Source organism: Ambystoma mexicanum, chromosome 6q (genome assembly GCF_040938575.1).
Source record: "Ambystoma mexicanum isolate Mex_15411 chromosome 6q, UKY_AmexF1_1, whole genome shotgun sequence".
Classification (NCBI taxonomy): Eukaryota; Metazoa; Chordata; class Amphibia; order Caudata; family Ambystomatidae; genus Ambystoma; species Ambystoma mexicanum.
Genome location: NC_090937.1, coordinates 1,636,252,435 through 1,636,265,474, shown reverse-complemented (window position 1 = coordinate 1,636,265,474; position 13,040 = coordinate 1,636,252,435). Strand labels below are relative to the sequence as shown.

Here is a 13,040-nt window from a genome sequence, read left to right as displayed (position 1 = left end):
TTCACCCTTTTCTCTGCTTCCCTTGATGTCTTATCTCCCCTATGATTGTAAAGCGCCCATTGCTTCCAGAAGCTTGGCCCGTGCTTAATAAATACCCCAATAATACTAATATTAATAGAAGGGAACATCAATGGACTATGGGGACCCCTAAGGGAGAGTATCTTTATTCTGCCAGCCCACGGCCCATAGATACGAACTTGGTGTCGGCTCCTAAACACACCATTCCAGGAAAGCATATCAGCCCTGTCAGTAAAGGCTTCCTTTTAAAGGGTAATATGGAGATCCAGTCACCCAGGTTCTTGTACCCTGAACCAATGATTATCTTACGTCCTTCAAAACCATACAGAAGTGAAATTAGTGATGGGCATGGCTCCAGGAGGATGGAGGAACCTGCACAAAGAAGACCATGGTGACTCAGTAGGCAGACGTAGATGGCACACCAGCAAAAATGGCCCACTCAGAAGGACAACAGTGGTGGTGACCGAAGATGACCTAGGCAAGCAGCTTTAGTGGGGGAGGGTGGAGTTCCAACACCTTCTCAGGTGGCAGCAGCTTCCAGAACCAAGGTGGCCGACCCTGGCAGGAAACTGTGGTAAAGCTGGAGGAAAAGGAGCCCAATAAATGATCCCAAGTTAGAAGGCCTAGCCACAGTATATGAGGAGGACCAGTATGAGGAAAAGGAAATCTCAGAAGGGCCACTAGTAGCCACAAACCCAAACCACAGATGGGTCCAGGCCCCTGGAATCCAGCCAGTATGACCAAAATGCAGCAATGCTGGGAAACAGCAAAAAATCCTCGAGTGGCCAAGCCGATTGCTCACCTTCTAAAGGTCCACCCTGCAGCAATGAGCTCAGGTCAGGGTTTCCCCTATATGTACTATCACTCACAGGGGCCAGGGATTTAAAATAAAGGTTTTGGCATCCATCCAATCATGAAGGGCCAAACACCCATGATCAAAGCCACAGGAAGTGCAGTGCCCCACAAATGGCCAAGAGCCGGTCTAGCCCAGTCCAAATCACTATGGTGGCTGCCATCCTGGGCTCACAAAGAATCCACTTAGGCAGAACAGCCATTTTAAGTGTCAGAGAATAGGACATTAGTACTCCACTGGCTATCATAAAGGTTCATTGTGCTACTAAAATGATACATTTGATCTCAGCCCTGGTGAAGCAAAAACTAAATATTAGCTGCCACCAGCCCATCCACTAAACCCCTGCGACTGGGCGCTTTATGGTTGACCCAAAATACCTTAAGTAAGGTCAAAGGGAATGTTGTGGCAAGCCACTTCAGTAGAGGTTTGCCTGACCAAAAAAATAAATTAGACCCCCGCCCCAAAAGAGGGGGAAGGTAAAGACAAGGGGTCTTATAAAATGAGACTACAGAACCCCAAAAATGAAATCCTGCTCTAAAAGTCCCAAAAGTCAGCTTCAACATTATAGCATTGGTGAAATGGAGGGGCAGCCCCTCTCAAGCTCCTCCTGGAACTCCTCTCTTCCTGGTGCCCTAGTCGATCCCAACTCCACTGCCACCCTACACCCTTACTTGTAATCCACTGCTTTTGTCCCCTATGTACAATACTATGTTTCTTTCCAACTAGATTTGGGGATTATAAATCCCAAACATGCATGTACTTGGGTACTATTCCTCTGCTAATGTGTGTATCATGTCCCTCATGTACATGATGCAAAGGTGGTGGAACATACAAGCACTGTGTACCTCTAACCTTGAGCACCTCTTGTTGTGACCTGTATTTTGTGACCTGAACATACACGCACTGTGTACCTCTAACCTTGAGCACCTCTTGTTGTGACCTGTATTTTGTGACCTGAACATACAGGCACTGTGTACTTCTTCTAACCTTGAGCACCTCTTGTTGTGACCTGTATTTTGTGACCTGAACATACAGGCACTGTGTACTTCTTCTAACCTTGAGCACCTCTTGTTGTGACCTGTATTTTGTGACCTGAACATACAAGCACTGTGTACCTCTAACCTTGAGCACCTCTTGTTGTGACCTGTATTTTGTGACCTGAACATACAAGCACTGTGTACCTCTAACCTTGAGCACCTCTTGTTGTGACCTGTATTTTGTGACCTGAACATACAAGCACTGTGTACCTGTAACCTTGAGCACCTCTTGTTGTGACCTGTATTTTGTGACCTGAACATACAAGCACTGTGTACCTGTAACCTTGAGCACCTCTTGTTGTGACCTGTATTTTGTGACCTGAACATACAGGCACTGTGTACCTCTTCTAACCTTGAGCACGTCTTGTTGTGACCTGTATTTTGTGACCTGAACATACAGGCACTGTGTACCTCTTCTAACCTTGAGCACGTCTTGTTGTGACCTGTATTTTGTGACCTGAACATACAGGCACTGTGTACCTCTTCTAACCTTGAGCACCTCTTGTTGTGACCTGTATTTTGTGACCTGAACATACAGGCACTGTGTACCTCTTCTAACCTTGAGCACGTCTTGTTGTGACCTGTATTTTGTGACCTGAACATACAGGCACTGTGTACCTCTTCTAACCTTGAGCACCTCTTGTTGTGACCTGTATTTTGTGACCTGAACATACAGGCACTGTGTACCTCTTCTAACCTTGAGCACGTCTTGTTGTGACCTGTATTTTGTGACCTGAACATACAGGCACTGTGTACCTCTTCTAACCTTGAGCACCTCTTGTTGTGACCTGTATTTTGTGACCTGAACATACAAGCACTGTGTACCTCTAACCTTGAGCACGTCTTGTTGTGACCTGTATTTTGTGACCTGAACATACAGGCACTGTGTACCTCTAACCTTGAGCACCTCTTGTTGTGACCTGTATTTTGTGACCTGAACATACAGGCACTGTGTACTTCTTCTAACCTTGAGCACCTCTTGTTGTGACCTGTATTTTGTGACCTGAACATACAGGCACTGTGTACCTGTAACCTTGAGCACCTCTTGTTGTGACCTGTATTTTGTGACCTGAACATACAGGCACTGTGTACTTCTTCTAACCTTGAGCACCTCTTGTTGTGACCTGTATTTTGTGACCTGAACATACACGCACTGTGTACCTGTAACCTTGAGCACCTCTTGTTGTGACCTGTATTTTGTGACCTGAACATACAGGCACTGTGTACTTCTTCTAACCTTGAGCACCTCTTGTTGTGACCTGTATTTTGTGACCTGAACATACAAGCACTGTGTACTTCTTCTAACCTTGAGCACCTCTTGTTGTGACCTGTATTTTGTGACCTGAACATACAAGCACTGTGTACTTCTTCTAACCTTGAGCACCTCTTGTTGTGACCTGTATTTTGTGACCTGAACATACAGGCACTGTGTACCTCTAACCTTGAGCACCTCTTGTTGTGACCTGTATTTTGTGACCTGAACATACAAGCACTGTGTACCTGTAACCTTGAGCACCTCTTGTTGTGACCTGTATTTTGTGACCTGAACATACAGGCACTGTGTACCTCTTCTAACCTTGAGCACCTCTTGTTGTGACCTGTATTTTGTGACCTGAACATACAGGCACTGTGTACTTCTTCTAACCTTGAGCACCTCTTGCTGTGACCTGTATTTTGCACAGGATGGAAGATGATCTTTGCTCTTCTACTCATCCTAACTTTGCTGGTCCAGATGGTGCTGAGCATCTTTGAAAAATGTGTCCTGGAAAAAGGTATGTTCTAGTTTTATTTCTTGATCTAGATTAAAGGTTTTCTTTTAGAAATGTATAATCATTGACACGAGCTATACAGATAAAGGGGGTATCAGCCCCTTTTACTCCTGAAAAGAGGCCAAAGCCCCCAACAAAAAATAGTAAACCAATGCAAGAAGACTTCCCCTGCTTCTACCCACATGGCTCAGTGCCAAAGGAAGAAAGTCTTGAGTTATCCCTGCCTGATCAGAGGACGACAAATTGTGCCTTTTTAATGTGCAGGATCCAGGTGCAAAGAAATATTTAGTACAAAAACATTTCTGTTTTACAGTTCAAACATTTGTTATTGCTTATGTAATACTCCCATTAGGAATTGGACTTTTTTCGCCCTAAAAAAACATTTTACACCCAAATTTTTAAAAAAATAAGGAGTAAATGCTCCCACTTCAAAATCTTATTGGGAGCACTGATTGACACCTATGTAGCATCTTACACTCTACTCAGGTATGACCTCCTCCTCCCCCCTCTCTCCTTTAGATCTTCCTGCAATCTCCTCTTCTCCGCTGATACCCCCTCGCTAGTCTTGTTCATTCCTGAAGCCTCTGGGTCTTCCTCCTCCAAGTCACCCGTCTTCACTAAATATGAAAATCCTGCTCCTACAGCCCATGCCACACTGGGGTAGCTAGAACTCTTCCCCCCTCTTGGGTGGCACTCTGCTTAAGGGTCTGCAGTCCTGGCACCCATGTGTTGAAGGGCTGGGGTTGGTTGGGGGTTTCAATGTCTTGCGGGTTAGAGTGCGACTGGTCTAAGACTTGTTGGAATACAGAAGTGTCTGCTGATCCAAGGAAGGCCATCGGTGACAAGCTTGTCCATGGCCTCTGAGTAATGAAGGGTTGGAGAGTTACTGAGGCCTTGACCCTTAGTCTCACTTAAGATGGATTTTCAGAACATTCTGCGAGGACGCCCTGAACTAGTGAATAGGAGTAGACATTGAGGTCTATCCAAACCCAGTCAAGGTAGAGTAGCAGAATGGTAAGACTTAGACTCATGAGGGTCTGGAGTGGTGTAGGGCTACGATAACACACACATACATACATTCTCACACCCACGTACCACTGTCTCTCGCCAACTGATACCTCTGCATGCACGTGCTCTACAATCCTCCTTCACGCTCTGCTGCACTGACCTGCTGCCTCTTGGTCTCTTGGTCTGCCTCCTCCTTTTCCCTCACCACCCCGTTTCCAGTTACCCCTTTTATGGGCCTCAACTACTCCAATTGGACCCGCAGCCTTTCTGGTTCCCCAGGCCAAGCACTTCCTTGTTTTCCTCAGGGTGGTATCACAAAGGTACAATGCCTTAAAATACCTCTGATACCCTGTCCTTTCCTTGAGTGCGGTTCTTTTCAATGTTATTATGAGCTCGGTCTTTAGGCGGGTGCCTGCTCGAGTACAGCTATGGCGGCACGCAACAAACACAATTGGTCCGGAGGTCTTTGTTCGCCTGTCCCGGTGCTTTGTGTTCAGGGCCATGATGTCCCCCCCCCAGATTCCTCTCTGCTGGGTTACCTGTTCCCTCCTCTGAGAATGGAGGAGAGGTGAGCAATGGTAAGGACATTGAGAGCACATTCAGCAGAGTGTTTACGCTGGAATTCTGATTGGAGGGGACCACGAAGTATGTGAAGCTTGGCGTAAATGACAATATGGTTAAAACTCGTACATGGTCTTGTGGTGGTGAGGCAGAAGCTTGACAGTACGAAGTAGCCTTCACGTAAAAAGACGGATACCTATTTTAATCCATGCACACCAATACTACTCCATTCAAACAGATTTTATTTCAGGGTTTGAGCACTGTTTAATATAATGCAAGTCCAGTTTCTTGCTTATTTCAGTTCAATCTGTTTCCATATCTAAGTACGATGTTCCATTTCCGGTTTGAGGGTTGTAGTGCCAACCAGTGGAGCCAGAACGTTTCGTTTTGTTTTCTCTTCCTCAATGTATTATTCTTTCCTGACGTGGTCTTGTCTTCTCCTTTTAGTGAAGCCCAGGAGACTGAAACTGCATCCACCTGGAGTCAGGAAAAGAATAAATACAGGTAGGTGAACACCAGAAACAGGGCCCTTCTTGCTTGTGCTCTGATAGCCCACTTAGGCGTGAAAAGACAAGGAGGGGGAAACAAAGGGAGGACAAACAACGATCTTACTAGGCCTTGTGTCATTCAGATCGTGCACGTGCAGGGACGAGGGAAGGGGAGAAGTGCCAGGGGGGAGCGGAAAGGGGGAAGTACAGTTAACTCACAAGTGCAGCCAGCAGGTGGCTCATAAGTGCAGAGAGCAGGGACTGTAGGGTAGCAGATACAGACCTGTAGGTGTTGTGGAGGCCAGATGGTATGTCCTGCTCCTGGGGCACCAGAGCAGGACATCTGGTTGCCGGGATCACCCGGATTACAAGGCATGCTGCGATCACACAGAGTGTACCATAGAGGGCACCCTTTGGTTACCGGATCACCGCAACGACAGTAATGCTGGGGGCACCCAGCAAGCAACGTGGGACAGGGGACACCCTGTCCGCCCATGTTCACATGGGCATCATCATGGCATGGGGGCACCCAGGCCCAATAGGTGAAACGGCCGGTGTTGCCCAGCAGGGGCACCTGCACCATCTGGCTGAGTTGCCCAGCAGGGGCTCTGCTAATCCAGCTTCTCATGAGAGATGGCTTTACCCAGCAGGGGCGCCGTCTCTGGTGTGGCCTGACAAGGCTGGCATGCCATCTGCCTGTTACGCAGCGCGCCGCGCTGCGATGGGTGACACAACAGGCAGGAGTCTGTTACCTTTCAAGACTGGCGAGCGGGACGCCGCTCATTCTTTTTATTTAACACTGTCACGTGGTTATCGCCACAACCTCTTGGGAGGGGAGCGGTGACCCACTACACCAGAGGCAGTGCAAGGGCAACTGGACATGCAGGAACCTGGGCATGAGTTCTGAGGGTAACCAGGTGACCAGTGTGCCGAGCATTCAGGTAAATCTGCAGGAGAGAGGAAGAGAGAAAGCGGAAAAGAAAATGAAGGTCTTGAGTTGCTTCCGGAACCACAGGTGGTTCTGCTCTATTTTGAGAGAGGTAGGGAGGCTGTTCCATAAGGAGGCCACAGCCGAGGAGGGAGATCTGCCACCAACTCTCTGCTTGGAGAAATGTCTGACCCTCAGATTTGAGGGAGATGGAAGAGAAAGTTGGAGGTAGAGTGGTCCAGGTCCCAGAAAGACTTGTGGACGATGCAGAGGGTCCTGATATTGATCCTTGCAGCCGCGGGGAGCAGTGAAGAGATTTCAGAGCTGGAGAGATGTGATCCCTGGGCTTGGGCCCAAGGACAAGTCTTGCAGGGAGTAGAGGCAGTCAGATTTAGAAAGAGGCTGTTACAGTAGTCCAGCCTAGAGAGGACCGGAGCTCTGGAGACAGTGCTCTTCTAGGGGAAAATGAGAAAAGGAAGAATACCTCTGAGGAGGCGCAGCTGATAGTTTGACTTGTTAGAGACGTCAGAGATGTGAGGAGAGAAGAAGAGGCTGGAGTCGAAGATGACACCAAGGTTCTCAGCCTCATATGAAGGAGCAGGAAAAGAGCCCAGAATGGGCAGACAGAAAGGGAGAGGAAAGGAAGGAGCGGGTGTCCCAATGAGGGGGATCTCTGTCTTACTGACATTAAGGCAGAGATCATTGGTGGCACATCGTTCCTGAATTGCGGGCCAGACAGTCTGGTATGAGAAGAAGAGGTGGCTGAGGGGAGCCTGAAAGATAGCTGAGTGTCATCCGCATGACATTGAACATTGGAGCAGAAAGTAGTGATGCAGTGGGCGAGAGGTGCCAGGTAGCGGATGAAAAGCCAGGGAGAGAGGTTAGGCACCTGGGGAATACCACAAGTAGAGAGAGAGAGATAGAAAAGAGGAAAGACCCCAGTTGGACTTGAGAGGGTTGGTTGGTGAGAAAGGAGATCACCCAGCCCAGGGCCTGATCAGTGATACCAAGGTTGTCACAGAGGCGATTGAGCAGGATAGCATGGTTGACCATGTCAAAAGCAGAGGATAGATCGTGAAGAATGAGGACAGAAGGGAGATTAGAGTCAAGATTGGAGAGCAAATCTTCACTGGTGTTTAGGAGAGCATTTTACGTGCTTCTGGTCCGTGCTCTGGCAGCATTGAAGCCAGACTGGTGGTCATGGAGACGACCAACAGATTCAGTATGTAGATTAAACTGGGAGATGGACAGCTTTTCCAAGAGTTTGCCCAGGAAAGGAGTGATGGTGATCGGGCTATAGTTAGCTGGAGAGGAAGGATCAGCCAAGGGCTTCTTTAGAAGGGGGTGCACAAGGGAGTGCTTAAAGGGGGAGGGGAATGTGCCTGCGGCAAAGGAGTGATTGAAGAAATCGGTCAAGGCTGCAACAAGGGTGTCAATGTGGTCCTTGATGGTTCTAGATGAGCAGGGGAGAACCTGCTTTGACGAAACTTTCATATATCTGACTTGTCTAGAAACATCATCAGGGCTGAACAGGGAATAGGAGGAGAAAGGAGGAGAGAAGGCCTAAAATGGGCCAGGAGTGGTAGAGAAGGAGGAAGAGGAGCTCGAGGGAGAGAGGGTAGACAGAATGTCCTGAGCTTTGTTGGTGAAATGAGAGGGAACAGGAGCAGTAGAGACTGCAGCAGGATTGGCCAGCTCCTTGCATATTTTGAAAAGTGTGGCTGAGTTGTTAGATGCCACAGAGATGCGAGCTTGGATGTAGGCTCTCTTTTTAAAGAGAGCTGAGCGTCTGTACTGCCTTTGAATCAGACGACAGGCCAGTTCGTCAGGGGATGCGTCTAATGCTCCCCACTTACATTCACGGGCGGCGAGGTCGGCATGGTACCAAGAGTTGCACTTGGATTTCGGCTTCATGAAGATCCTCATGACAGGGACAAGGACATTCAGGGTGTTAGAGATAGAGAGATGAAGGTTAGAGAGAGCTGTGTCAGGGTGTGAGTCAGCCAAAGATGCAGGAGGAGGAGAGAAAGTAGTGGTGAAAGCCTCAACTGACACACGCTTCATCGGTCGGATGACCGAGAAGGTAGGTGGCATTGTGGTATTACCCAAATTGGTCATTTCAAATTGACCATATGGTACAACTGGTCAAATTCGGCCAGTACCATTTGGTCATATTGAAACAATCAATTTGGGTAATCACTACCAAACATGGGGGAGCTGGCGTTGTGGGGGTGTACCCCACTCCCCATGTTTGGTAGTGATTGCCTTTGGGGGTGACGGGGGTGTGCCCTGCTTCTGGAGGTCTAGAGGTGGGGACCAAAGAAAACAACCGGACCCTGTGGTAGTGGAACCGACCCGCGTAGGAGGGACGGATCTGACAGCGCAGGGTAAGAACATGCACCTAAACATGGCTGCATCTAAATTGGCTCCGCTGCCGAATTGACCACAGTCAATCCGGCCGCAAACAATTGTGCCACAGCCAAAACGTATACATCCGGCAGTGCTGGAGTCTGCTTGACCTGAGGTGTAGAGAGAAACAGAGGTGGGAGGAAAGAAGGAAGCGATCACTCCAGGAGAGAGGAGTGGTGAGAGGGTTAGAGAAGGGGAGGTCTGAGGAGATCAGAACATTAGGGTGATAGAAGCAAGGATCCACTCCAGGAAAATCAAGGCTACTTCCCCACCGGGATGGTTAGTTCTGGGTTCAGAGAGTATCTTGTAGCCATCAGGAAGGAGAGTGTCAAAGCTTGTGACAGAGCTGGTCGTGAACCAAGTCTCAGTGAGACCTGGAAAATCCAAATCAAACTCTTCCAGGAGACGGCAGATGTCAGAGGAATGCTTGACAGCTGAACAAGAGTTGAGAGTAGCGATTTGGAGCAGGTTGCCACAATTGAAGGACTTCCGGGGAGAGGGGTACAGGCCAGACGTACGCCCTGCAGAAGTGTTGGAGGTACCTGATGATGGGCAGAGGAGTAAGGAAGAGAAGGCAGCGTAGTCAGAGATGGCGAAGAGAGTGCAAGATTGACGGAGGGGAGAAGCAACAGGGTGGCCAGAGAAGCAGCATGGGATGCCGAGGAGATGGCAGAGGAAGGAGGTGGCAGAGGAGCCTGGGAGGGGTAAGATGGGATAGCAGGAGAGGAATGGAAGTTGATAGGGCGTGGGAAGCATCTATCAAAAAGGAAGAGATTGGCCTGAGGCCCCTGGACCAGGATGGTGCCACTTAAATAGACATTAGTGATGGTCTTAGAGAAATGGAAGGGGGCCAGGAGGGCCTCCCAACGGGTACCACAATTAATGGTTGAAGAGCAAAAAGGAGAGAGAACAGAGACCATATGGGGGTCCATAGGCCTGGAGCGGGAACCATGGCCCAGTTAAGGGAGTATAGGATGAAGATGGCCCAGTTAAGGAAGTATAGGATGGCGATGGCCCAGTTAAAGGAGTATAAGATGAAGATGGCCCAGTTATGGTAGTATAAGATGAAGATGGCCCAGTTAAGGAAGTATAGGATGAAGATGGCCCAGTTAAAGGAGTATAGGATGAAGATGGCCCAGTTAAAGGAGTATAAGATGAAGATGGCCCAGTTATGGTAGTATAAGATGAAGATGGCCCATTTAAGGAAGTATAGGATGAAGATGGCCCAGTTAAGGGCGTATAGGATGAAGATTGACCAGTTAAGGTAGTATCGGATGAAGATGGCCCAGTTAAAGGAGTATAAGATGAAGATGGCCCAGTTAAGGTAGTATAGGATGAAGATGGCCCATTTAAGGAAGTATAGGATGAAGATGGCCCAGTTAAAGGAGTATAAGATGAAGATGGCCCAGTTAAAGGAGTATAAGATGAAGATGGCCCAGTTAAGGTAGTATAGGATGAAGATGGCCCATTTAAGGAAGTATAGGATGAAGATGGCCCAGTTAAAGGAGTATAAGATGAAGATGGCCCAGTTAAAGGAGTATAAGATGAAGATGGCCCAGTTAAGGGAGTATAGGATGAAGATGGCCCAGTTAAGGAAGTATAGGATGAAGATGGCCCAGTTAAAGGAGTATAAGATGAAGATGGCCCAGTTAAGGAAGTATAGGATGAAGATGGCTCAGTTAAGGTAGTATAGGATGAAGATGGCCCAGTTAAAGGAGTATAAGATGAAGATGGCCCAGTTATGGTAGTATAAGATGAAGATGGCCCAGTTAAGGGAGCATAAGATGAAGATGGCCCAGTTAAGGGAGTATAAGATGAAGTTGGCCTAGTTAAAAGAGTATAAGATGAAGATGGCCCAGTTAAAAGAGTATAAGATGAAGATGGCCCAGTTAAAAGAGTATAAGATGAAGATGGCCCAGTTAAGGGAGTAAAGATGAAAATGGACGAGTTAAGGAAGTATAGGATGACGATGGCCCAGTTATGGTAGTATAAGATGAAGTTGGCCCAGTTAAAAGAGTATAAGATGAAGATGGCCCAGTTAAAAGAGTATAAGATGAAGATGGCCCAGTTAAGGGAGTATAAGATGAAGATAGACCAGTTAAGGAAGTATAGGATGACGATGGCCCAGCTATGGTAGTATAAGATGAAGATGGCCCAGTTAAGGGAGCATAAGATGAAGATGGACCAGTTAAGGAAATATAGGATGACGATGGCCCAGTTATGGTAGTATAAAATGAAGATGGCCCAGTTAAGGGAGCATAAGATGAAGATGGCCCAGTTAAGGGAGTATAAGATGAAGTTGGCCCAGTTAAAAGAGTATAAGATGAAGATGTCCCAGTTAAAAGAGTATAAGATGAAGATGGCCTAGTTAAGGGAGTATAAGATGAAGATGGCCCATTTAAGGAAGTATAGGATGAAGATGGCCAAGTTAAGGGAGTATAAGATGAGGAGGGCCCAATTAAAGGAGTATAAGATAAAGGTGCTCAGTTTAGGAAGCATATAATGACGATGGCCCAGTGAAGGGAGTATAAGACAAAGATGGCCCAGTTAAGGAAGTATAGGATGAAGATGGCCCAGTTAAGGGAGTATAAGATGAAGATGGCCCAGTTATGGTAGTATAAGATGAAGATGGCCCAGTTAAGGAAGTATGGGATGAAGATGGCCAAGTTAAAGGAGTATAAGGTGAAGATGGCCCAGTTAAAGGAGTATAAGATGAAGATGGCCCAGTTAAGGTAGTATAGGATGAAGATGGCCCAGTTAAGGAAGTATAGGATGAAGATGGCCCAGTTAAAGGAGTATAAGACGAAGATGGCCCAGTTAAAGGAGTATAAGATGAAGATGGCCCAGTTAAGGGAGTATAGGATGAAGATGGCCCAGTTAAGGAAGTATAGGATGAAGATGGCCCAGTTAAAGGAGCATAAGATGAAGATGGCCCAGTTAAGGAAGTATAGGATGAAGATGGCCCAGTTAAGGTAGTATAGGATGAAGATGGCCCAGTTATGGTAGTATAAGATGAAGATGGCCCAGTTAAGGGAGTATAAGATGAAATTGGCCCAGTTAAAAGAGTATAAGATGAAGATGGCCCAGTTAAGGAAGTATGGGATGAAGATGGCCAAGTTAAAGGAGTATAAGGTGAAGACGGCCCAGTTAAAGGAGTATAAGATGAAGATGGCCCAGTTAAGGTAGTATAGGATGAAGATGGCCCAGTTAAGGAAGTATAGGATGAAGATGGCCCAGTTAAAGGAGTATAAGACGAAGATGGCCCAGTTAAAGGAGTATAAGATGAAGATGGCCCAGTTAAGGGAGTATAGGATGAAGATGGCCCAGTTAAGGAAGTATAGGATGAAGATGGCCCAGTTAAAGGAGCATAAGATGAAGATGGCCCAGTTAAGGAAGTATAGGATGAAGATGGCCCAGTTAAGGTAGTATAGGATGAAGATGGCCCAGTTAAAGGAGTATAAGATGAAGATGGCCCAGTTATGGTAGTATAAGATGAAGATGGCCCAGTTAAGGGAGCATAAGATGAAGATGGCCCAGTTAAGGGAGTATAAGATGAAATTGGCCCAGTTAAAAGAGTATAAGATGAAGATGGCCCAGTTATGGTAGTATAAGATGAAGATGGCCCAGTTAAGGGAGCATAAGATGAAGATGGCCCAGTTAAGGGAGTATAAGATGAAGTTGGCCCAGTTAAAAGAGTATAAGATGAAGTTGGCCCAGTTAAAAGAGTATAAGATGAAGATGGCCCAGTTAAGGGAGTATAAGATGAAGATTGACCAGTTAAGGAAGTATAAAATGAAGAGGACCCAATTAAAGGAGTATAAGATAAAGGTGCTCAGTTTAGGAAGCATAGAATGACGATGGCCCAGTGAAGGGAGTATAAGACAAAGATGGCCCAGTTAAGGAAGTATAGGATGAAGATGGCCCAGTTAAGGGAGTATAAGATGAAGTTGGCCCAGTTAAGGAAGTATA

At 47.0% G+C, this 13,040-nt stretch overlaps 1 protein-coding gene across 1 annotated transcript in view; it reads left to right on the top strand.

Annotated features, from left to right (window-relative positions):
* Positions 1-13,040, top strand: part of LOC138516928 (uncharacterized) — a 382,418-nt gene that overhangs the window by 187,651 nt on the left and 181,727 nt on the right. The window contains exons 7-8 of the mRNA XM_069632392.1: positions 3,591-3,680; positions 5,694-5,750. Coding sequence (XP_069488493.1) covers positions 3,591-3,680; positions 5,694-5,750 — 147 coding nt within the window. The remainder of the gene's footprint in view (positions 1-3,590; positions 3,681-5,693; positions 5,751-13,040) is intronic.